This window comes from Seriola aureovittata, chromosome 7 (assembly GCF_021018895.1).
Source record: "Seriola aureovittata isolate HTS-2021-v1 ecotype China chromosome 7, ASM2101889v1, whole genome shotgun sequence".
In the NCBI taxonomy this organism is placed as follows: Eukaryota; Metazoa; Chordata; class Actinopteri; order Carangiformes; family Carangidae; genus Seriola; species Seriola aureovittata.
Genome location: NC_079370.1, coordinates 13,294,527 through 13,320,253, shown reverse-complemented (window position 1 = coordinate 13,320,253; position 25,727 = coordinate 13,294,527). Strand labels below are relative to the sequence as shown.

General features: G+C 40.7%; 2 protein-coding genes across 2 annotated transcripts; one reads left to right on the top strand and one right to left on the bottom strand.

Annotated features, from left to right (window-relative positions):
* The first annotated feature begins 278 nt into the window (after positions 1-278).
* crot (carnitine O-octanoyltransferase) lies at positions 279-9,552 on the top strand. The gene is made up of 17 exons (XM_056380658.1): positions 279-418; positions 1,738-1,861; positions 2,538-2,662; positions 2,753-2,934; positions 3,064-3,188; positions 3,304-3,412; positions 4,470-4,563; positions 4,692-4,817; positions 4,923-5,024; positions 5,415-5,498; positions 5,613-5,720; positions 5,826-5,956; positions 6,037-6,160; positions 6,245-6,323; positions 6,803-6,896; positions 7,592-7,711; positions 8,065-9,552. Exons 2-17 carry the CDS (start codon positions 1,747-1,749, stop codon positions 8,183-8,185), a joined length of 1,839 nt encoding a protein of 612 aa, XP_056236633.1. The 5' UTR covers positions 279-418; positions 1,738-1,746; the 3' UTR covers positions 8,186-9,552.
* Positions 9,553-9,662: 110 nt separating this feature from the next.
* On the bottom strand, positions 9,663-24,297 carry abcb4 (ATP-binding cassette, sub-family B (MDR/TAP), member 4). Its single transcript, XM_056380657.1, has 28 exons — positions 24,196-24,297; positions 23,855-23,928; positions 23,148-23,232; positions 22,382-22,544; positions 22,221-22,269; positions 21,820-22,011; positions 21,538-21,709; positions 21,282-21,406; positions 20,236-20,407; positions 19,981-20,094; positions 18,587-18,697; positions 18,355-18,480; positions 17,595-17,798; positions 17,334-17,504; positions 17,023-17,184; positions 16,704-16,898; positions 16,469-16,615; positions 16,276-16,380; positions 15,753-15,830; positions 15,572-15,655; positions 15,243-15,446; positions 15,060-15,160; positions 14,765-14,905; positions 13,271-13,427; positions 12,970-13,167; positions 11,953-12,159; positions 11,101-11,247; positions 9,663-10,879 (listed from the first exon to the last, which is right to left on the bottom strand). Exons 2-28 carry the CDS (start codon positions 23,917-23,919, stop codon positions 10,673-10,675), a joined length of 3,882 nt encoding a protein of 1,293 aa, XP_056236632.1. The 5' UTR covers positions 23,920-23,928; positions 24,196-24,297; the 3' UTR covers positions 9,663-10,672.
* Between the last annotated feature and the right edge of the window lie 1,430 nt (positions 24,298-25,727).

Sequence of the window (25,727 nt, the reverse complement as noted above, 5' to 3'; positions counted from 1 at the left end):
CAGAAAGTCAGATAGTAATAATAATAGTAAAACAGTCACAGGGGACATTTTTTACATTTAGTACTTTTACTTTGAATACTTTAAATACATTTTTCTGATTTAACGTACATACTATTACTAAATTCTTCCTGCCTTGCTATTTGGTTACTACAGCCACTGAGTCACTCCGACTCTCTCAAACTGCAGACAGACTGGCCTCATTATTTCAATCACAACATTAGGATCAAATAGTCTATGGGTCAAATGGGCAAATCGTCCGCGCATGCGCAGTGTAATGCTCCCTGCTGGCACTCGCACAGCGGTTCAGTGGGGTAAAGGTGAGGGGCTGCCGCAACGAGCAAGAGCCAACAACACGCTGAAATTACAATATCGCTGCTGTGCTTGGATGCAACGCTGAAGTCAACATTTCTTGGAGAAGGTGAGCAGACAGAAGCGCTGTGTTGGAAAGCTAAGAAGTGTTTAAATCAAGTTAAACCTACTACTACTAGTTGTTGTTATTGTTGTAGCATTAGCCGATAACCGCCGCCGAGATGAGCTAATTTGTGACAGATTAATGTTACTGCCGTTAGTTAGTTTACCGGAAACCGTTAGAAGCCTTTTTGAAGTAACAATAAACGAGTAAAAACTCTTAGTAATCTTCTTAAATTGAGCGAACATTTTGGTTGTCTTATTTCTGTTGAACATCGCGCTGATAGTAAAGTTAGACCAACAGCGTTTATCGAGTTCTGTGATCGTAATAAGAGTTTATGAATTAAAATGGCTTTGACACAATGAGCAACAGAACACGGGGATATTTAGAGCTGCCTAAAAATACACAATAAAACAGTGAGATATTAAATCTGGTTATGAAAGTTATATTGTTATGAGTTTTCCCCAAATGCTAAACAGACCGTTCACAGTGAATATCAAAACTCTTAACCAGACCGACAGAGAAACCTGAGTGGAAATAACTTAGGCTTTACCATTACTAGTTGGTTTGAATGATCAGTGATTGTATGATTAAGAGCTACAGCTTACACTTACTACTTACGCCAGGGAGGTCATGTTTTATGTCTGTTTGTTAGTCAGCAGGATTACGCAAAAAGTACAGAACCGATTTGGGCCGAACTTGGTGAAACGATGGGGCATGGTCCGGGGAAGAACCCACTACATTTTGAGGCAGATCTTGATCATTTTCTATGAATTAGTATTTTTTTCTATGAGGTTTGGTTCATGTTGTTTGACATTGGCCTTGGTGGAAATATGCACCCTGTTAGTGCCCTTGTAGTTCTCAATATTAATTAATCTGTCTAACTTAACATTTGTTCATAATGTCAGGAAATGGTGCTATATGGCCACCAGAAGCCAAGTATTTCACCTTGGACTGTGGGAAATTATAACAGTAATTTTGACTATTTTCTTACATTTTATTCACCAAAATGTTCGGAAACCGTGGGTTTTCCAAAACAGAGTATGAGTAATGAGTATACTGCCCAAACACAGAAGAAAAAAACACAATATTTAAATCATTATTGGACAGTAAAAGACTACTTGCTCCTCCCAATTCAGCCACACCTGTGTGAAGTAACCTCTTGATTATATCAACCTGTGCCTAATTGACAGCACCTTCAAGTGATGGGAAGTTTACAAAAATATTAACAAAAATGGCTCTTATGTGAGTCTTACCCTGTCATACCAGTGATACAAAGCAATGTCAGCCTCAGTGTCATGTCAGTGCAACATGTATTTGTATTACAGGGGGAACAAATGGCTAATCAATTGTCAGAATCTCTGCCAGAGCAGACCTTCCAGTACCAAAACAGCCTGCCTCCCCTGCCTGTACCATCACTAGAGAGCAGCCTTTCCAAGTACCTGGATTCAGGTAGGACAGATAGTAGCTTTGTTCAACCTGCTGTGTTGCTGTGTCATGGAGTTCCTCTGTTTCAGGTGTTGTAACTGTTTACGATGCAAAATTCAAATATTTATTCAAACAAATTCTGTAAAGAAGAAAATTTGGCAGGACCATAACTGCTCACCGCTGCTGCTACTTGTCTTTATGTAAATATTCCTGCTCCTTTTTAATAAAAAACAAAACTATCTGTGTGTGAAGTTTTACTCTGCAATTGAAAAACCCCTTACCTTTGGTTTCAAACTGGTTCCTAGTGGATATGACCAATAGTTAACACAAGAAAATAATCAAAAGAAGGTCTTGTAAGTTTTGGGAAATGAATGGATGACATCATAACATCAGTACTGCAGTTAAAATTATGCAATGGCATTTATCAGTGTACCTCAGCTCTTTGGATCTGTCTCCCCAGACTTCTATTTTTACCATATGCCAAATTCAATTGGTCACATGCAAGTGTGTCAATAAGTGTTATAGTATGCTTGTTTGATACTATATATAAGTATTTATTACATTTGCATGAGCTGAATAAAAATCACAGTTTTTACTACAGAAGATGTTAAATGTTCACAATGACCAGAAGCTGGTCTTCTTACTTGACAGTTTAACACAGATTCACTAATTGACTTTGTATTGCCATCTTTTCCAACAGTTTATCCATTTGCATCTGAGAAAGAGTTTAAAGCTACAGTGGACATTGTGAGGAAATTCCAAGAGGGTGTTGGTAAAGAGCTACACCAGAAACTACTGCAGAGATCCAAGATAAAGAGGAACTGGGTGTGTAATTCAGATTTAATGTCTTGTGTTTGTCTTAGTTGTCCTCTTTAGTCCTGGGTGTTCAACTTGGTTGTTGTTTTTTTTTCCTAGTTGGAAGAATGGTGGTTAGACACAGCATATCTGGAGGTCCGCACACCATCTCAGCTGAATGTGAACTTTGGTGGCCCAGCTCCCTACCTGGAGCACTGCTGGCCTCCTGCAGAGGGAGTTTATCTGCAGAGGGCCAGTATAAGCACATGGCACACACTACAGTACTGGAACCTGATCCGCACGTAAGACATGCTCACACAAACATTTATAAGCTGTGTTTTTGTGGTGTTTGGAGAAGTGGCTGCTCTACTTTTTACACAAAGTCACATAATGTAATATTGGATTTTTTTTTCTTCCTTTGCATGTTTTAGGGAGAGACTTGCTCCTCAGAAAGCTGGTAAAACAGCATTAGATATGGACCAGTTCAGAATGCTGTTCTGTACCTGCAAAGTACCTGGAGTAAAGAAGGACACCATTCACAACTACTTCAAGACAGGTGGAATAAACTTTGCTCTTATCTCTAACCTTAAGACACACCTGCGTAAACTGTAGCCCACTTCCTCAGCTTACATATCACTGTTATGTAATGTGTATTTTCTGCTGTGTCACAGAGCGAGAGGGTCCGTGCCCTTCCCATTTGGTAGTGATGTGTCGTGGACGGATCTTCACATTTGATGCACTCTGTGATGGACAGATTCTCACTCCTCCAGAACTTCTCAGGTAGTTTACACACAAGTACAAACAGCCCTCAAGAATAAAATCCAACTATGAAGGGGTCTTGAGGCCTTTGGGCTATGGAGTCATTTCCACTGACACTGCAAACTGAATGTTGTTAGTCTCCACTAATTAGACCAAAGAGGGCGCTCTACTTACATTATCTTTAGAGGGCAGACAGTGGGTGCTTTCCTGACTCATGTCTCTTCCTCTCCTCCTAATAGGAAAGTGAGAGAAAGATGTTGAGAAGAGACACTAGATGTTTTTTTGAGGCTTGATCACTCCAGCATCATAATGATGAGACAGCATTTACTCATGACACACAACAGATCAACTGCCTCATAATATGTGGAAATAATCAAGTAATAGTTTTAAATAAAAACACGTTACATATATGTAGATCTATTGTGGCTTCATCATCAGAATGTGACTGCTTGTGAAATAATAACACAAGCAGAAAATTTTTTTTTTATGGAAAGAATAGAACAGACTTCAGGGAACAATAGAGACAGCTATAAATGTCCAAAATGCAATCTATAATTAGTTTGTGGAGGGCAGCAGGTACAGTGAGTCTGTCATTCTCATTCTTCTCTCCAAGATCCACTTGGAACAGAGAAGAAGATAAGAAAAAGAAAAGTCTTTGATCTATGAAAGAAAAGTAGACAAAGTTTTGATTTTGTGATTTGTTAATAATATCTGGGCCGCTTGTTGGTGCTCTTATTCCTGTTTCCATGGGTAGTTTGCCAGATCTTCAGTATTGCGATCATGTGTAATACATTCTATCTGCAGGTCTTAAAGTCTAAAGCTTTGTATTCACTTTTCTAAAAAATGGTTTAGAGGGTTTTAAGTCTTTGTTGATTTAATTTGCAGTGTGAGCTGCTGGAAGATACTATAAACTAAAAGTGAGACTGTTTTGATAATGGATTGCGCAAAGCTGTTCAATTCTGTGTAATATTAAAAAGATATTAAATGGTCTTAAAGTCAATTTGGCTTGATGCAAAGCACGCACAGTTCAAAGTTACCTTGTTATATTTTGTGAGTGCGTGTGTGTTAACCTGTGCAGGCAGCTGACCTATGTGAAGGAGCGCTGTGAGGGCGAGCCAGAGGGAGACGGAGTGGCTGCTCTCACCTCAGAGGAGAGGACTCGTTGGGCGAAGGTAAGGCAGACCAGGCTCAGAGACATCTCAGTGAATAACATGTAGCACAGAGTGAAAAAGTTCTCACATTACAAAAGGATAGCTGAGGATCAGCACTGTCAGCCTTTATCTGTTTACTGTCTCCGCAGGCCAGGGAACATCTAATAAGCATTGATCCGCACAATAAGACCATCCTGGAGACCATCCAGAGCAGCCTGTTCGTCATATCCCTGGATGAGACGAAACCCTACTCCACACCAGAGAACTACACAAATGTACTAGCTGCGCACATTTGAATTATTTATGACTTCATGAGTGCTCTGGCCACAGGAAAAAAAAGCTGTGTGTCTGGTTTTCTGACTTTGTAATTCTGAACCCAGGTGACCCTGGAAGCCCTCACAGGCAACCCCGCCGTCCGCTGGGGAGACAAGTCGTACAATTCAATCGTGTTCTCAGATGGCACTTTTGGATCCACTTGTGATGTGAGTTTGTATGTATGTGTGGTTGAGTGTGAGTGTGAGTGTGAGTGTGAGTGTGAGTGTGTGTGTGTGTGAGTGTGAGTGTGTGTGTGAGTGTGTGTGTGTGTGAGTGTGTGTGTGTGTGTGTGTGTGTGTGTGTGTGTGTGTGTGTGTGTGTGTGTGTGTGTGTGTGTGTGTGTGTGTGTGTGTGTGTGTGTCATGCTAGAGACTATGCAAGACTGTACAAACCCATAAGACACATTTTGAGATTTAAGATTTTCATGCTGCTTGTCTCTATGTCTTGGACAGAACCTGAACAAAAGCAAATAACGCTACAGTCTTAAAACTTAAAAGCATAATTGTTAGAATGATAGAAAATGATAGATTAAAAACATCAATTAAATTGTTTTGCAGCATGCCCCATATGATGCCATGGTACTGGTGTCAATGTGTTGGTATGTGGACCAGCAAATCAAAGCTACAGAAGGCAAATGGAAGGTAAATGTGCGCTATTACTTGATTCTGTACATATATTGAAATAGTTCTTATTAGTGATAGTTAAGTTCAGATGTATGCCTACACTTTTCGCTCATTGATGTCTGTGCTTTTTAGGGCTCAGATGCAGTCAGACCCACACCCCTTCCTGAGGAGATGGTGTTTACTCTGGATGAGAAAGTCCGGAGTGACATCAGCCACGCCAAACAGCAATACCTGGAGTCGGTGAGCCAGTATTTAATACCAAACTATGCTACAAAAAGCCTGATGCAAAATGACTTGTCCATCGTCACAGCTGTTTGACTGACCACTCTCTCTATGGTTTTACAGACACGGGACCTGCAGGTTGTGTGTTACGCCTTCACTGCGTTTGGAAAAGCAGTCATCAAACAGAAGAAGCTGCATCCTGACACCTTTATTCAACTGGCAATGCAGCTGGCCTTCTACAGAATGCACAAAAAGTATGGACTGTTTAAAAATTTGCTCATGCCTTTACTGATATTTGAAGTGTATGAAGTGAGTGACCTCTTCCCTCTCTCAGGCCAGGTAGTTGCTATGAGACGGCAATGACTCGCCAGTTCTACCACGGCAGGACGGAGACGATGCGACCCTGCACCCAGGAGGCTATGAACTGGTGTAAAGCAATGATGGACCCCACATGTGATGTGAGTGTGTATGGCTGTGGAGAATTGTCACACAGGAAATGGGTGGATGCAGTCTTTATTTGACATGGTACATTTTTCACTCAGTTTAATGCCAAGAGGAAATCCATGCTGCTGGCCTTCAATAAACACAACAAACTAATGGCTGAAGCCCAGGAAGGAAAAGGTTTGTTTATTTAACATTTATGAAATTTGTTGCTATTTCTACATATCACTGGTCAATGGTCAGACCACTCTTTCAAAGCAGCTCTCATTATTTCATTGATGGAAATTATTTTTCTGCTATCCTCACTATGTTTGTAGGTGTGCAGCTATAATAAACTAAAAACACTTTTTACTATTTTTACTGGGAACAATTGTGAAACTGTGAAAACATTCCATGATAAAACACAACAAATTCAAATAATAGCAATTTAAAATGATAAAAAGTAAAAAATAACATAAACAAGAGTTAACCTCATACAGGAAGAAATAATGTATCACCAGTGAAAGAATAACATTAAAGGTACCCTGATTATTGACTACTAGTTGCACTTTGGAGCGATGCGTGTTACATGTGTGTCCCTATTCTGTTTGAATCGTGTATGTGTACAAGAACTTGTCATATTGATATCAGCTCATGCTGTTTTGTGACACTGTTTCCAGGTTTTGACAGGCATCTCCTTGGCCTGTATCTTATCGCCAAAGAGGAGGGATGTCCCACTCCAGAGCTCTTCATGGATCCTCTCTACGCAAAGAGGTACAGCAGACTATTTTACTACTAACTACTTTTCTGTCCCCAGCTGATGTTATGTGACTGCCTGCCTCACTATGCCCTGCCCAAAAAAAACAGTTTCATCAGTATGTGCAATAATCTATTTGGAACTGTCTTTTAACTTAGTGTAATTGTCTTCTTTGTTAGTAAAGATAATAAAATGTCTTTCCTCTTAGTCATGATACTTAGCCAATTTGAGGAATCACTGCCAAATATTCCCTGTTTAAACACATACAAAGTATTACTGAAGGAGGCAGAGAAATAATTAAACATAACACACACTGAGCAGGAGAGAGGGAGGGAGAGAGAGAGAAGTAATCAATATTGAGGCTTCGTACTAACCACTATGACCAATTCTACATATCAAACCGAGGGATTTCGAGGGTTAGGGTTAGTCCTGCCTCTAATAAAAGTCATTACGTTTTGGGGTTGAAGTAAATAAAGGCTCAACTATTGTGGATCCCAGATGGAGGCTGTGAGCTGTGTGAGACCATGTCATGGTTATAAAATCAGGATTTGACCATAGGCGGTCCAGCCACATACTAGGTTTTGACCTAGTCTTGTTTAAATTGAACTGCAATACAGATCTTATTTAGCAGACTTAAGACACTGCATCAGATTGAAAAGCGCTCACCAGGTCTTTTTGTCAGTCTGTAACAGGGTTATGTTTGTGTCTGCAGTGGTGGTGGTGGTAACTTTGTGCTGTCGTCCAGTCTGGTGGGCTACACCACAGTTCTGGGGGCTGTGGCTCCCATGGTGCACCATGGCTATGGCTTCTTCTACCGCATCAGAGATGACAGGTAAGCAGACAAGACATAACATGTTTTCACAAAGCCGTTGCGTGGAGTGTTAAAACTTGAATTGAATAATAAATACAAACTTGTAAAACCTTTGGGCAAATGAATAATAAAATAAATGCTGCTTTTTCTTCATTCTTAGGTTTTCACAACAAATCATTTCACCATCATAAATAAATCTGTTTTGGATTTTGCTGATGCTGTTTTTATTTGGCCAATTTGTACCTGTAGTATTTATATATTATTCCACAGTATGGTTTGAATTCATCAAGCAGTTGAATGCTTGACGTTTTGTGCATCTTCCCTGAAATTTCAGCAGCTGTAATTAAAACCCTTGCTGTTTTTCTTCCCTTCAGGATTGTGATCTCCATCTCAGCATGGAAATCTTGCTATCAAACAGATGCTGCGTCACTATTCAACAACTTCTGTAGCTCGCTGCATGAGATGCTCCACCTGGCCACCACGTCTCAGCTATAAGTACTCACACCAAGAGACATAGTAGCTGAACACAGGCTAATTTACACACTCAGCATTTACCTCTGTCCCTGTTTGAGCATTAATGCAAATACAGCTCACAAACCCTCAGTTAATAGCCGACAGCTGGTGATAGTCATGTTTGTTCTCAGCACAAATCAATGCAAAGGCTCAGAATCAGTACTTCCAGCGGAGATTCACTGGTTTTGGCATTTAGAAAAAAAAGTTTAAATAAATTTAGTTTTCTATTTTTTTTGTTGTGCTAAATAAGCTTTTTTTTTTATGTTAATTGTTCTTTTAGGTGTATATATTTTTCCTGATTTCTCAGATTATTATGACTCTAATGTATGTTAGAATGTTTAATTTTAAATGCATTATTAAGTTAGCACTCAGTAGTTATAACTACATTATTACATGACTGGTAATAACTGCTGACTGCTTTGACTCTTGGCCTTAGACTACTTCTTTCTTTCTACTACTCCTACTGTGATATGATAAAGGGCATTCCAATCAAACCCACAAAAACTAAGTTTGATAGAAGTTAAATAAAATTGATGTGCCTTGTTTTAGGTTTTGGTCTCCCTATGAAAATCCACAGAAATATGCAACAATAGTACTCAACTATTAAAGGCAGGGCTGAAATTAAATTTCATTATTGCTAAGAAATCAGTTTGTTCTGACTTATGTACTTACATGGCCATTGGTAATTAGTGCTCTCCAGGGATGGAGAATTTCTGGTTACAACTGAAAATGTCCATACTAGAATTGTATTTATATCTGTGTAGGCAGGCACTAAAACTAGTTTGTGATATCACTGAAGTTCATTCGGCCACAGGATAAATTAATAATTTTTCCAAGTCTGTCTATAACAACTTGCACAGAACAACAACTGTGGATTTTGTCCCCTGTCACTTACACTGGAAGATCATTTTTTAATATTTGGACAATTATGGCCAAAGTTTTTTTTTTTTATCTCTTTAATCAGTCTACTAAGAGTTGCTTTCCATTCTACTGAGGTACTGCATTGTGTTGCATTATTTCAGTGCACTGTAAAAATGCTTTGCAGATTGTTGCATCTTTCTTTTGACCAAAACCTTAATAATCTGCACACTATACAGTTTTCCTTTGTTTGTGTTTTCACATCATGATAAAGATAGTTTAATGTTCACACAGTTTTATATTAACATTATTAGGATGACTAACATCACTGAGCCTTAAAGACAATATTTCTTCTGCACTGAAAGCCTTAAACTAATCTGTTGTTATGATGTTTGACAAAGCTTTTATAAACGTCTTTCAGATACCCAAATGAAAAGTAACTCAATATTTTTAACTCTGATCATAAATGTTGAGTAAAAGCACTAAATGTATGTGATTTTTTTTTAAATATAATGAAGTGTAGTACAGTATGAATGTTCTGACAAATAAAGCTGAGACATTTAATCCATTAAATGAATATAATGATGTTATAATGAGGCAATTGTTCAATATTTGCATATAAAACTTTAATATATAAGCATGTCCTCCAAAAAGGTTAGTAATGTTGTGCATTTACAGAGACAAAGTAGGACTCTTAGTCATCGCAGCCAAAGTGTGTGAATGAGAATTCACATTTGCACACCTCTGTGTATACAATATTTACCTCGGTAAAACTGCTCAGGCACTTCTGCTTCATTATTAAGTCACACTGTAGAAAATGTTATGAAAACTAAACAATCAAAGTATTCAACAAAGAATTTTCCCAAATACATTCCCTGTAGAACACAAGTTATTTGTGATGATGATTCCTGTGTCAAAGGCACATATATATCATGAAATATGATAATTCTGTGTAATCTTAGCTTTAATCACTGCGTATTTTATCATAAGTATTTTGCACTTAACAGTAGGTGGCACCAAAAGTCAGGTTTGTTGGCATCAGGTAGCTCCATCTTGGAGAAAAAAATACTGGCCATGAATGTGTTCCAACTTTATAATGTACAAACATGAATGGATATTCTCTAACGAGGACAAGAATAACGAACGCATGAACGTGATTGGGTATGATACAGCTGGCCTTTTTCACAGCAGACATTTTGACTTGTCATAGTAGGAAAAGGTGTTACTACTAAAATCCAAGTGTCCCAGTAAGTCAGAAACAGTTAGCCACCATGAACAATACCAGGACCCTGAAAGTGGTACGGCTAAATGTGACAACTAGTGAGCAGCACTACAGAAGTTTTGTTGTTTAAACATGACCAAACTATATGACCCAAAGAGCTACAGCCACAAGATGAAAGGCTGAAAGGTTTCATCTCCAAACAAGCCAAGATGCAGTCAGTCCACTCCCCAACTGTCTCACCGAAGCTGCTCAGTCTGAATTTGTAGAGCTGTACAAATGTGAGGCAGGGAGTTGATGATGAAAGGCACAGGTGTTTAATCCAGCCTTGGAAACATAAAGCCTAAAAATAATCGGTGTAGTATTGCTCCCTGTGTCCTCTCCCTGTCCTCTCATTCCCTCCCGTGGCCCATCTGTGTGGTCACCAACATGTGGTAGACTCCCTTCTTGGCCAGCAACTGTTGATGTGTTCCCTGTTCGACCACAACTCCTTTCTGCAACACAGCGATACGGTCTGCGTTTTGGATGGTGGACAAACGGTGGGCCACCACGATACACGTCCTGCCCTTCCTGGCTTGGTCCAACGCGTCCTGCACCACCTGCAGAGACAGCAGAATTACAACAGTGACCTCACATCTTTTTGTTGCATATTCAGTTTTAAGATCAACTTTCTCTAATTGATTTGATTTACTGCTTAAACAAGTGATTCAATACAATTTTCATCAGGGGAAATTTCAGCAAACTAATGCATTTTTGTTTTTGTTAATCCCCTCCTCTTGATCACTCTTGCCAGTATCATTTCTGGGAAGGAGTCACTCACCTTCTCGCTTTCAGTGTCAAGTGCTGAGGTGGCTTCGTCCAGCAGCAACAGTTTGGGGTTGCGCAGGATGGCTCGGGCTATGGCTATGCGCTGCTTCTGTCCACCTGACAGCTGTGTTCCCTTGTCACCTGCCTGAGTGTTGTACTTCTGCTCACGCAAACAGAGAGAGAGATAGAGACAGACCATGTAATGGTGTTACTGTAGATTACCAAAATATTGACAGAAGGATCCTATAATCCACACAACTCACTATGAGCAGTTTGCTAATTTTCCAGGAAGTTTCCTGGAAAGTAATGGGAAAATAATGAAACTAGAGACACAGGCCAATTTGAAAACTGCATCTACAGTATTTTACCCATAATTAGTACCAAATTACAAATTTAATTCCAGGAAACTTCCTAGGAAAGTATTAAGGATCACAGAGTTTTACCAAAGGTCTATATGTAAACTGTATTCTCAAACACTTCTTCTGAAAAGACAGATCTCTTTTGAATCTCTGCCGAAATGTCATCTTTTAATGCTGTGAGCACCACTACCCCCATTGTGGAGACATCTTAGAGACATATCTCTAAACCTAGCCAAATACAACTAAACCTGTGTTGTTTTTTAATTGGGTGAATGATTCTTTAACTCTGGATAGTCAGAAGCTCTTTGTTGCTGTTGTGTAATCACTGGCACGTTGTCAGACACCATATCACAGTTTATCTGTGAGACTTGCGTGGCCTTGTGGTGTTAATATAACTGATATGAAAAAGAAAAGTGGAAAAAAAAAACAATGCCTGTCTATTTTTAGCTTTGTCATCACTGAGAATAGAGCATTGCTGAAACATCAGTAAAGCTCAGTGGTTATACCTGTGGCAGGTCTTCTATGAAGTTGTGAATGTTGGCCGCTTTAGCAGCTGCCCTTATCTCCTCCATGGTTACGCTGCGGCTGTTGTCTCCATAGGCGATGTTTTCAGCTAAAGTGCAGTCGAACAGCACGGGCTCCTGGGATACGATGCCTATTTGGGATCTCAACCAGTGTATATTCAGGTGTTTTACACTTACGTTGTCCAGCACCTGAAGGAGAAAACGGTTGCAGAAATGATTGCAGAAAAAGTGATGTGGATTGATTTTTTTTTTTTTTTTTTTTTTAACTGACTACTTTTCTACTGATTAGTTTTGACATTTTCTTACCTTTCAAGCTGAACTAAAGGCACAATTAGCATTAGCAACATTAGCATTATTGGCTCTGCTTTGCTCTCCATCTTGTCGTGCAGGCAATATCAGACACTTTATCTGCTAAATGCTCCACCATGTTCACCAGCTAGCCACTAACTTTGTCTGTCTGCTGTTTGGTGCTGAGAATATAGTGTACAGAGAGGTTTTTACAGCTTTTTTTGTTGTTGCTGAAAATAGGTACCTCTGGCCTCAGGTTAATTAGGGTATTGAGAGTAAACCGAAAAACCAAAACATGAGTTGAAATACGCTAAAATGCTCTGTAGAGCTGAAGGAAACTGTAATGACAATTATCTGCGAGTTTGTCACTACAAGCAACCCCTTTCACATACAAGTCATCTTGTGACCCACTGATGATTTAAAAATACTGATAATTTGAAAAGCATTCCATTACATCAGATGTGAGGCCAGGAGATAACAACATTCATTTCACTCTCACGGAACGATCAGCAACAGCAGTAATAACATCCCGATAAAATGAACTTATAGTGTGATCTAGATAAAAAACACACGCTACACAGGCCTCATAATGTCTCTAGGTTCCTGTCTCATCTGTACAGTGCTGTAAAGCAGCCATAAACACTCTGGCCAGCTAACCATTAACTAAGTGACAGTAGGTGAAGAGGTGTGGGCGTGTATTTGTTATCTTACCACTCTCCCTTCTCTGGGGTCGTAGAACCTCTCCAGCAGCTGGATAATGGTGCTTTTTCCACAGCCGCTGCTCCCCACCAAGGCCAGCGTCTCTCCCTTCCCCACCTTCAGATTCAGCCCTTGGAGTATGGGCTGGTCAGATCGCGAAGGGTAGTTGAACTTAACATGCTCAAACTGCACGTTACCATCAAATTTGTCCTGGAGATTTAGGAGATGAGGCAGAAGAGTGATATGTTAGAATGTGTGTAAAGAGCTGCACTGGAACTGTTGAGTTTGGCGTGTGGAGCTTTGTGTTACGTACTGGTGCGTCTCCCTGCTGTGAAAGATTATCAATGGCAGGCTCTCTGTTCATCAGCATCATGAGGTGGGAGGCTGACAGTTTGGCCTTGGCGTAGTTTGGAGCGAAGGAGTTGGCCTCTCCGACAGCCATGGCACCGTACAGAACAGCCGAAATCACACTGAGAAAGGAAGTCAGAAGATAAATAACATAAGCACCAGTTTTACCTTTCATATTTAAGAGGCAGTGGAGTGTTAAATGGGATTGCGTAAGGCTAAGCTAACATGAGGCAATGACATCTTAACCTTTTGTGTGCACAATGTGTTTGTAGATGTTGGTATGTTTGTCGGACCACCATCACTCTTTAATTATCCAAGTCAGCTTTGTCAGTTCAGTTTGCCCAAGTGAGATGATGAACTAGCTGACGTGTTTACACCTTTAATTACAATAGATGAAGGGGTGTTTGTTCAGTTCACAAATCAAAGATGCACAGGACATCATTATATTGTCATGTGTCAAATCTGACTCATGGAATATTTCATACACTATCAAACTTTCATCATATCAGCTGCGTTTCTTCTTTTGTTCTCTTATTTAATGAAGCCAAACTGCGCAGATGAAATAGTGAAAAGAGATAAATCAAATGTTGGATGGAAGAAGACAATTTGCTTTTAAAATTTTAACCACTCAACATTCCCAATGTTTCCCATTCATTTACCCTTAACCAGCCTCCAAGTTAAAACATTTTTTAAACATGCCAGCAGAATGGCTGCAATGCTGCTCTGTTGGTCCATTTCTGGTGCCACCAGTGAGACAAAGCTTTCACTTAACCTGTTAAATGGTGGTTCCCATCATATTCAGTCTTGTTTTCACACTGATGACCATACCATATACTGTATTCTATATCTGCTTGTTATATATATATATATATATATATATATATATATATATATATATATATATATATATATATATATATATATATGTGCAATATAATTCTGATATTGAGTGAAACATTCACATGCCGAGTACATTTCCTCTTTTTATGACTGTGACATCTGAAGGTTAACAATATAACAGTCTTTGTATGAAATGCTGCAGGGGCTGAGGAGTTAATATTACTGTGTTTTATACTTTTATGCTCTGCCAGAGGCTCAATGTCCGATGAACTTTGGAATACCTGTTTGTGAGACAAGTGGAACATAAGTGAAGTCATGACTCCTCCCAACAATGGCAATGAATTACATTACCATACTAAAACGTGTGTGTGTGTCTGAGGATCACCTAAGGCACAGATCGCTTGTGTGACCATGTACTCTGGCTTCTAAGCGACTTCTCGCATGCTTCAGGTCATGGTAATGATTAAAAACCAAATAAACAGCCTCTTTTTGTCTTATGCTGCCTACTGTAACCTCATCAGTACACACAAACTATTGTTGGACATATTCTCTATCATAAACTAAAACTTGTTGTGGCTTGTTAATGTCATGATTAAGTGACGAGACAGCATTTACTCACAGGAATACCCCCTGAACATCCATCCTTCCTTCCTTTATGAGCCAAGCACCGAATCGGAAACAGCCTGCATAAGCAAAGTAGATCATGGCCTGAGAGAAGGAGAAGGTAATACCGTACACATGGGCCTTTTTCTGGGAGTTCCTGTACAGAGAGTGAGAAAAAGGTTGGAGACCACTCCTTAAATTAATTAAATGTGATTAAAATGCATATATAATTTAATATAGTGTAATTTCATATATGTATCTGGTATGGAGATGGTGGATCTGTATGGTTAAAATAATGTCACTCCTCGTACTTATATGGCACGCTGAGGTTTTCCTGGTACAAAGACTCGAACTTGGGCTCTCTGCTGAGGGAGGCGACAGTACGGATATTTTCAATGGCCTCTGTAGCAATCTACAGAAACACACCACAGTGTTTCAACAAACAGCAACAAAAGAAAACTGCATGTGAGTGTTACTCTGGCACCTTTCCTCACCTTTCCAGCCTTCTCCAGCTCCTTCTTGTCTTCAGCAGCATGCCCGGTGAGCAGCTTCATCTCCACAGCTCCAGCCACTGCCATGACAGGCACCACGGCCAGGATGAGCAGGGTCAGCTCCCAGCCGTACACAAAGGAGATGATCACACTGGTGCCCATGTTGGAAAAGTTCTGGGCCAGTGTGGCCATACGTACTCCTGTAGCCTGAAGGGATGAGAAAGATGTGGAACAAAGCACACGATAAGATCACTGATTGCACTAGACCATTCGTGGTGGCAGCCTTTGGTAAATAGCTTTGTTTGTTGTTTGCAACCGCCACTGAGACTTACCCCTTGTACTTGGGCAGCGTCTGTGGCCAGTCTCGTAGTGAGCGCTCCAACACTGTTTTTGGGATCATCATACCAGCCGAGGTCCTACAAAGATTACATCATATTGCATCACAACCATATTTTCCATTACCAACAGAGGAAACAACCTCTGGGTTATTTCATTTCAAGTTGTTGCACGCACCTGTTTCATCATGGACTTAAAAGCCCCCAGTCTCAGTTTCAGGGTCAGAATCTCTCCAGATTTACCAAAACAAAAACCCTGTAAAAAACCATTTACAGACAGAAGACATTAGCACACCTGGACATTGACATGAATGTCTGTAACCAACTGTCACATCACCAGCACATGCTGGTATAGGGTTAAAGAAACAGTTCAATATTTTGGAAATTGTGCTCCTTTGCTTTGTAGGTGGCAATTAGATGAGAAGATTGATACCGCTTTCATGTATGTCCAGTAAATAATTAGCAACACCCAGAAGCCAGTTAGCTTAGCTTAGCACAAAGAGTGGAAACAAAGGGAAACAGCTAGCCTGGTTGTATCATACAAACATGAGAGTGTTATCAATCTTCTCTTCAAACTCTTGGTAGGAAAGCCAATAAGCTTGTTTTCCAAAATGTCAAACTATTCCTTTGAGGCTAAAGAACACAACTGGGAAATTACTGTAAGTCAACATGCATGCGTCTGTGCGTATATATGTTCATACCTGTAGAAACATGGTGACAAAAGATACAGCTCCAATAGCAACAAACATGAGGGAAAAGAATGTGGATTTTTGCCTGACCACCTCTTGATCTGGCTCCACAAACACCTGAGAGGGAAAAAAAAACCCCACAGAAATTGTAGCGTTCTACAAAACTGATAAAATGTTGTAACTAACTTAAATTTAAGTAACCTACAGTGATGATCTTGGAGAAGATGACGGCGAACAATGGCTGCATTGCTCCGTTGATGACGGCACAGATGGTCCCTACCACAATGTATGGCCACTCGGGAATGTTGAGACGCATCACTTTAAGGAACGACACGGGGGGCACATTTTCCTCCTGCAGAAAAAGAGAGAAAGAGCTGAGTCACATCTCTGATATATCACAAAGTCCGTTTGTTCTGCTGAGATGTTGCACTGCAGCTCACCTCTTCTATTTTGTCCTCGCCATACTTGACCTTTTCTTTCTCCTCTTTCTCTCCCTCTGAGGCAGTCATGGAGGAGCCTCTCGTGGACTTCCTCCTGTACAGAGAGGACTGAGAGAAGGACTTGACTAATGGGCTCTTCTCGTCTGCAGAAGGCTCGTACTCTGCCTCCTCCCCCTCCTCGACTTTCTCAAAGGTCTGCGGTTGGGAGAGAGACGCACACAAACACCATCAATCACAGACCATTGTGAATTTGCAAAGTTCCCCATTGAATTCCAGTCCAGCCTAATTATGTGTCAAATGTTGTGTGTGTGTATGTTACCTGCATGGTGACCAGTGTGTGGTAGACTCCCTTTTTTTCCATCAGCTGGCCGTGAGTCCCCAGTTCTACAACTTCACCTTTCTGGAAACCAGCGATGAGGTCAGCGTTTCTGATGGTCGAGAGGCGGTGAGCCACGACTATGGTGGTACGGCCCAGTCGGACCTGCACACAGAGATATTGGTATGTTTTAATATTAGTGTATTGGCAGTACTTAGTAGTTCAGCCCAATGTCTGCATCAAAGTCAAAGTGCAAAGAAACCCCAAAAACAGTTTGTGAATGAGGCAGAGCATCTCACTGTGTGTGTCTGTACCTTGTCGAGTGCAGCTTGCACAATGGTCTCGCTCTCAGCGTCAAGCGCAGATGTGGCTTCGTCCAGCAGGAGGATTTTGGGGTTGCGGACTAGAGCTCGAGCAATCGCAATCCTCTGCTTCTGCCCCCCACTCATCTGAGTCCCTCTGTCTCCAACCTCCGTCTCAAACTTCTGCTCAACGATAAGAGGCTCAGTGTTAGCAAGTGGTGAACGGAGTTCTCGATAAGTATTAACAATAGGGAACCATAAATACATTCGTACATCTGGAAGGGTCATAATGAAGTCATAAGCGTTAGCCTCCCTGGCTGCCTGTTCGATCTCCTGCTGCGTCACGTCGGGTCGGCCATATCTGATGTTCTCAGCGATTGTGGTGGCAAAGAGAATGGGCTCCTGACTCACCACTCCAATCATATCCCTCAGGTAGCGGACGTTAAGAGAACGGATGTCATGACCATCAATACACACCTACAATGAGAGAGCCAAACAGAGGCAGCGGTTAATTTCAGTCTACACACAGCCACGCATGTTTGAAACAATATCGCTTCTCTTCCTGTTAAAGGAATAGTTTCACTTTTTGGGAAATATCCTTATTCACTTTCTTGAGGTTCATTCTGTCCATTTACTGTAAGGCATCATACCACTATTGTCCCATGTTCCATTTACCACAATTTATGTGTGTTCTTTACATTGACATGATATTCACACTGATTTTCATACTGTTGTAAAATGAATTGATACCAATGGCTGCCGGGAAAGCAAGAAAAAACTATGGTGCGTTTGGAGAACTATGCAGCACTGACCTACAGTAAATGGGCTGAAACAGACACAACACCCCCTTGACCCTTTACTTTATATCAATATCTGCTCCTATAAAATAACTAAAAGGCTTAAGGTCAGTGACTATGAGATGACATTAGCTGCTACTGCTACTGTCCATCAGTGTTATTGGAGTGTAATGCTAAACAAGTGGAGTAATCTTTTCGGTTAATTAGGGATGAAGTGCTTCAGAAGTGTCACTTACAGATCCTTCCTGAGGATCGTAGAACCTCTGCAGCAGCTGGATCGTTGTGCTTTTCCCACAGCCGCTGCTGCCCACTAAGGCAATGGTCTGTCCGCTCCTCACGCTCAGAGACATGTCATTTAATATCTACAAATGATGACAATATCAGTTATGACAGCTGACACATGATTAGGTTGTTTTTTCATACAGTCTGATGTTATATAATGTCTGTAGGTGTCTGTGGGGCACTTACTTTGACATCTGATCTCGAGGGGTAGTTGAAGTGAATGTTCTTGAACTCTATGTTTCCTCTGATGAAGTCAGGCTTGAAGCCGGCCTCCGAATAGCTGTCGATGCTCGGTTTCTGTTGAGACAAGAGTCAACCATGTTTCACTTACTTCTAAAACTCGGCTCCGTCCCGGCCTGTAGTGTGGCCACAGTGGGATAAAGGACCTGATTCTTATCATAACCTCAAATAGACAATGAGAGGAAGGCTGTTAGCCCCTCCAGGTTAGGGTGAGTGTATTTAACAAGGCCTATGTTTATTTCCACAGCTCTTTGTGTTTTCACTGCTTCTCTTGGTGTGCTAACACACACACAAACACACATGTTCGTTATTCCCTCTCCTGTTTTGCTGCCGACAAAAGGTTGAGCTCTGTGTTGACGCAGAATGTGAGACTGTTTTATGTCTCTCTTGGAGGCCTCACCCTCCAGTATTTCAGACTGGACAGTGAGGTTTCACATCACAAAGTGATTCACAATCAAAGACAAAAGCAAGACATAAAATAGCGACACAATAAATAAGTTAAAAACAATAATGTAAAGCGAGGTGTCCACGGTGTCCAAAGATCTTAAGTCCACCAGGAAAAGGAATCATGACCTCGAAGGTCTTCTGCGGTTTTGAGCTTGGAGCGAGGAGCAACTAAAGAGAGCCGTGAGAAGAGATTTCATGCTTATTTCAGTTTTGCTCAAGGCTGTGTGAATGGTAATTTGTGTTCATGTGTAAACAGCTGCGTTAGTCAGTCATTAGTAGCATCCTGTCCTGTGTTTATAATTTGAGTATAACTGAATTGAGCATGTTGTCCTAGTGAAGTACTAACAGGAGCACTATAAACTAAACACAGGCCTGTCCCAGAATAGCTAGAGGCCAAACTGGTTATGCTACATGTTTCTGTAGACCACTTAAAATGACACAGATGTTAGTTCCTTGAAAAGGAAGAATCTGTATAGTACAGTGTGTGACAGTGGCGCAATATTTTCAAAACATATCTATTTTAATCTCACATTATTAATGATCACATAGCTCAAGTTTGGATTAATTCTCAGTAAATGAGTCGAATTCAGTCAGTGGAAGTAGATTCGCAGTAATTTTGGGAAGGGGAGAGCCACAGCTGTGCAATATCAACCAAATGACCTGCAGTCTTCATTCACGCAGCGGGGGCTCCAATTAGAGTAAAATCCAACATCTCATTACTGAGTCCAGGTTGTCGGCTGCATCAAAGCGACTTCCCAGAGTGCCAGAGTACAGCGGTGCATGTTCAATAATACAAACTGACAACAGTCCAGCAGCAGAGATTTAAGAAAAAAATCTGTGGTATTTCCTGCTGACATGTACGTGATTTGTTTAGAAAGCATTGCATTTCTTACATGATCAATAATGCTGTACACTTTATGTGCAGCTCCCCGGGCACTGGCAAAAGTCTGGATGTTGGGAGAGGTCTGTCCCACCGTGAACGCTCCGATAAGCACAACGAAGAACACCTGAAGACACACACACACACACACACACACACACACACACACACACACACACACACACACACATACATCAGTGTTAGCTGCACCAAACTTCTTTTTCAGTCCCTTTTATTTTGGGGGGGGGGGGGGGGGGGGGTTACTCACAGTGAGCACAGTCCCAATGGTGTACTCCTTACTCAGGACAAGTGTACTGCCGTACCAGAAGGCCAGAGCATAGGACAGGTAGATCATCAAGAAGGTGAAGCCCATGGCAATGTTAGCAGAGAGGGCCTTCTTTATTCCCATTCTCTTAGCATCCTCCAAGTTTTTGTGATATCTGTGGTGCAAAAAACAACACACACACACACACACACACACACACACACAAAAGCAAAGTTAGGATTAAATATATTGTACAAATGAAATCTGATTACCATGACAACAGACCCTTTGGCAACAACAAATGTTGCGTGCACATCTGTAGAAAACACTAATTCAATTTTTTTTATGGGTTTTATTCAGTTGCAGTCTTTGTTGGTGCTTTTTCATGGGCCTATAATCACTTCAGATAACAATATTTACTTTCCCTGCACAGATCTTTTTCTTAGTTGAGTAGAAAATAAGCACATTCATTATCACTATACTGCTTAAGAGTTTTACATTATCAACATCTATTTATAATTTTAGGGCAACACTTTGGATTTGGATAACCCAGCAATTTGATGTAGCTATCAGGTAGCTGACAAATCTAGAAACTACAGATACTATATTTTACCCCATCCAATTGTTATTTGTTCTATTGATCCACAAATCTTTGTTTAATCTAATTTCTGCTTTTTTTGTTTTTAATGTCTGCACTTTTTGCATATAACCTTCTGTGAAGCACATTGTATTCCATCCACATGATGTACAAATAAATAAATAATAATATAGTATAATAATTAATAATAATATAATATAATAATAATAATAATAATAATAATAATAATAATAATAATAATAATAATAATAATTATTATTATTATTATTATTATTATTATTATTATAATAACCACAGATTTATGAGAGACTATGGCTGAAAAACTGAATATTTTTCTCACCTTTTGAGGGAATCTGAACCTGTTTTCATGTGATAACTGTAGACAGCTGCAGTGTAGGTCCAGGTGCAAATACACCCACACACATTATGCTATATGACACAGTGTACACACCTCTTGATCTCTCTGTCCTGACCACTGAAGGCAAACACTGTCCTGATGGCAGAGAGCACCTCTTCTGCTACAGCTCCAGCTTTGGCGTATGCAGTCTGCTCTTTACTAGTGAAGGAGGTCAGCACCTATTAAGATGAGAAGGACATGATGTTATATCAAGAGCACCTGCAGAGGCCTGTGTCCTTGTGACCAACATCAAAACATATGGATAGCAAGAGAGGGGCAAGAAAGATGGACAGAGACAACATGAGCTTACTTTACTGAAAAGTGCAGCTGAAATGCCCAGCGCAGGACTGACAGCCAGGATGACGAGGGTGAGCTTCCAGCCTTTGATGAAGCCGATGACGAAAGATGCGATGAAGGTGGTGTAGGCCTGGACCAGCATCCCCGCCTTGTCGCCAATACCCTCTTGGATCTTATACACATCACTACACATGCAAATATAAACATTCATCATCCCCCAAAGATCCTCAAAGTACTTCAACATTTATGAGTTTCGAAATGGAACGAGAGCGTGTGCGGTTCCGCTGTTACCCACTCTGTGAGACGTGTGTTGAGCTCTCCCGTCTCGTTGACATCGAACCAGCCGATGTCCTGCTGCATGATACGGTGGAAAAACAACTTGCGGATGCGTTTGACCTGCCGCCCGGCTGCCAGGGTCCAGAAGGACACCTGCAGGTATGCTGCCACAAGCACCACGGCCCCCATGATGGAATAATAGATGGCAAAGCTGGGAGAGGAGAAAGATTGTGACACACGTGACTTTAAAACTTGATCTGCTTCGACCTGAAGAAAACTGTAGTCTCTAATGTGTCTAATAAGGTGGTTAAAGGCAATAGATGATTGGAGCACAGAGAAATTACTTGGAAATCATTAAACATTAAAACAGACTTATATCTAACATTTTGCTCTGTTTATGCTGATCATATAAAGCCTTACGTATTCATGTCCTCTTGTAGGGTGCTGTTTACCATTGGGCGGGTGAAATCTGACGACACAAGGAAACAAAATACATTGTTAAAAGGCATTATGTTGCTCCTTAATTATTTATTTCAGTCGTCCTAATTAACGTGTGCCCGTGTCTGTAACTGAAAACTCACTGGGGTTGCTGGTGTTCATGTGGGACATTATGGAGTCCTTCACAAAGCTGTCTGTCATGTCACCAAACACAATGCACATGAGAGGAAGCACTACCCCGTTGATCATGGCCATGACTGTCCCAATAAAGATCATCACCAGGTCCCAGCTGTTGGCAAACCTGAACTGCATTCACATAAAAGAGAGTGTGGAAAGAGAGAGCAGCAGAAATCAGCATCTGTATCTGGTGGATGCACCTGATAATTTGCTGGGAGTAAGAATTTTGAATGATGAAATCAGAACGGGAACAAACTTTAAACTCTAAGAAGCTATTATATAGTCACAGCAGGGGGCTGGTGGAGTCCACACAAACAACAGGAGGATGTGCTGCACTCCCATCCTCTCTCCCCGCTTCCCCTCTTACTTCACATACACTCACACAAACCACGACACACACACACAAACACACACACACACACACACACACATACACACACACCTTGCTGTTATACTTGTAAAATCATCCCAGTTACAGTCTTACATAACAACTAACATCAGTCTTAACTCGTTAACCTCAGGCTAATCTCAAACACACCTCCTGTTTTCTGTTCTGTGTACACACACACACACGCACACACACACACACACACACGCACACACACACACACACACACACACACACAACATTTCAGGTGCACTATACAGCAATGGAAAAACAGTGGAAATAATTTAATGACACACACACCTGCTTCTGACAGAAAGAGATCACAGTGTGATGACTGAGCTTACCACAGCAATGGGGCCGACCATGGGGAGCTTCTCTTCTTGTTCTTTCTCCTTCTTCCTTGACTTTTTGCCATTCTTCTTGCTCTCACTAGAGGAGTCATATGCGAAAAGCATGATGTCAAATATAAAGTCGAAATGCTAAATTTTTTCGCAAGAGAATTACTGATACACGTGAAAGAGGTACTCAGATATTTTACTTAAATAAAAATAGAGATGTATTAAAATCCAAATATACTTAAAGTACCAAAAGTAGTCAGTACTGGAATCAAGTAGTTTTGGTCTTTTCTTAAAAGGTACTCAGATACTAACAGATACTTTGCATTCGGACAGGCTCAGATACGTCCTCATGGGCAAGTTTAAAGAATGTGAACAAATCTGGCAACCATTACTGGTGTATTTGGAAGAGACGGAGAGCTGAATTATGGATCAGAAGACCAAGCAGCATCAATTGTATCACACCTGTTACATGTGACAAACACAATGGTGCTTCACAATAAAAGACATTTGAAAACCAGTTATCAAATAAATGTAGTGGAGCAAAAAATACTTCTTTATGAAATGTAGTAAAACAGAAAGTAGCAGAAAAAAAATACAAGTACCTCAAAACTGCACTTCAGTACTTAGTTGCTTAATGATAATGTTTTAAAATCATCACCCTTCAAACCAACTGAACTTGGTTGGTGAAAGAGAGCACTTAAGAGTGTGTTTACCTTAAATCCCCATTTTGCTCCTGTTTGCCCGTGGACAGCATTTCCATGTCTTCCTTCACATCCATGTCTGGGTCCTGTCAGAGGAAGAAGAACCTGCTCACATTTCACTGTAACATCTAAACAACTGACTGAATAAAACCTCAGAGGAAAAATAAGCTAGGATCACTAGTGGAATCAAACAGCCTGCGATTCAAAGGTCGTGGACTCATTCTGTGGTTAGTTTGAAATGCATCATCAATGTAAACATGGGTATGAAATACAGGGGTAGGCCTATAGATGAATCGTTTAAAAAGGGAATATGATAGAAATAGAGATGGATTCAAACCCAGGTAAAGTCTCACCGTTTCTCTGCTGTTGTCCCTCCACTCCCCTCTCACTCTGCCGGTCCTATTGATTTGACAGAGGCGCAGATCACACACACGCCTGAAGCAGAGGCTGTCCAGTCCGTCCCTTCCTCCCCCTCCTCCTCCCTCTCCTCCTCCCTCTCCTCCCCCCTCCTCACGTGGCTTTACGCTATAGCAGGACTGTCGCCCTCTTCTGTCCTAGCAGACACAAACCGCTGACAGTCTCCCGATCGTGCACGCTCAACGAGGGTTCAACGGAAATTCATTGATAACATTGATAGCAGGTGTGAAGAGCATGCAGGGGCGTGGCAGCGGGGTCTGAGCGCAAAGATTGGACTGACTTGATGTTTTTCCAGAGTCTTATATAGAGCTCAGTTAAAAGACAGAAAGGGATGAACACCAGCGCAAACAGGTGCAAAATGACAACAACTAGACGCACCAGTGTCAAACTGTTACTGAAATATGACAAATGGTAAGAGAAGGGGCAGATTTGACCTGTTGAGGAGTTTAGAAGGAAATACTATTTGAGCACAAACACTTTCTTACAATGTGCTCACCCGCCCATACTGGGGGGGGTCACGATAACTAGGCGTATCCTATTATTTTCTATTTGTCTCCACTGTAATGTTTGTTTTATAACGGGCAGACAGTGAAGCTGTGACAGACAGTGAAGAAGCAGCTTCTTTCCAGTTGATAGAGTAAATGTTTTTGGTGCAGTCATCCACAGGTTTGACCCGTTTCTACAGGTGGGCCTCCATCTGGAGGCAAATTCATTTGGCGACCAGAAATACAGGCTGGTTTAGGTCAAGGAATGTTATTAGTAATATTTACTTTACTTTTCTCTGTTTTATATCCCTCATTGGATCAGGGAAGTGAGTCCACTCAAGAGACAGAGCTACTTAAACAAAATGTTTTCAAAATAAACAATACAATATGGAAATCAGCAATGAATTGGTTATGTTAGCTCTACGTCATGGAGCTGCTGATTAGTGGAAAGTGATAAGAAGATGATAGAGGGTGGGTCAGCCTTTATAGCCTGAGGGTAAAAGGCTTGAGCTGGGCTTGCAGAGTCTGGTTTGGGCCTCTGTCATGATATAGATGTCATGTGATATAGTTGTAAGCAGTTCCAGCAAATTTCCTCTCTAAACTTCTCGTATGGTTTCATTAAATATTTATTTGTGAATCAAACAGAAAACACAATTTTTCCAGTGTTTCATTATAAAAAAAGAAGTAAAGATTAGAGAGGAAGTCCAAAAATGAAAACAAATTTGTGTATCAGAAACCCCTTTGATTAATTTGAAATTCATCTTATTTCTGTCTTTTTATTAGTTTTAAAACTTATTACAGCAGTTAAAAAATATGACTCCAATAAGGGATAATGAGGATGATGATACAAGATATGATGGTGTAGTGTACAACTGTGAAATAACACACAACAAATTATGTTTGTAATCCCCTCTACAATACATTGTAGACAGCGTCATAATTTAATTAAATGAAGATAATATTATGAAATCAGATACTTAGTG

What these genes read in the sequence shown, in the direction of transcription:
- crot (XM_056380658.1), top strand. Translation starts at nt 1,747, where the DNA reads ATGGCTAATCAATTGTCAGAATCTCTGCCAGAGCAGACCTTCCAGTAC. An exon ending in ACTCCTCCAGAACTTCTCAG is followed by an intron (nt 3,413 to 4,469) that starts GTAGTTTACACA and finishes TAACCTGTGCAG; the next exon opens with GCAGCTGACCTATGTGAAGG. An exon ending in CTACAGAAGGCAAATGGAAG is followed by an intron (nt 5,499 to 5,612) that starts GTAAATGTGCGC and finishes TGTGCTTTTTAG; the next exon opens with GGCTCAGATGCAGTCAGACC.
- abcb4 (XM_056380657.1), bottom strand. Translation starts at nt 23,919, where the DNA reads ATGGATGTGAAGGAAGACATGGAAATGCTGTCCACGGGCAAACAGGAG. An exon ending in CAGCTGCACTTTTCAGTAAA is followed by an intron (nt 21,407 to 21,537) that starts GTAAGCTCATGT and finishes TCATCTTAATAG; the next exon opens with GTGCTGACCTCCTTCACTAG. An exon ending in ACGATCCTCAGGAAGGATCT is followed by an intron (nt 17,799 to 18,354) that starts GTAAGTGACACT and finishes CTCTCATTGTAG; the next exon opens with GTGTGTATTGATGGTCATGA.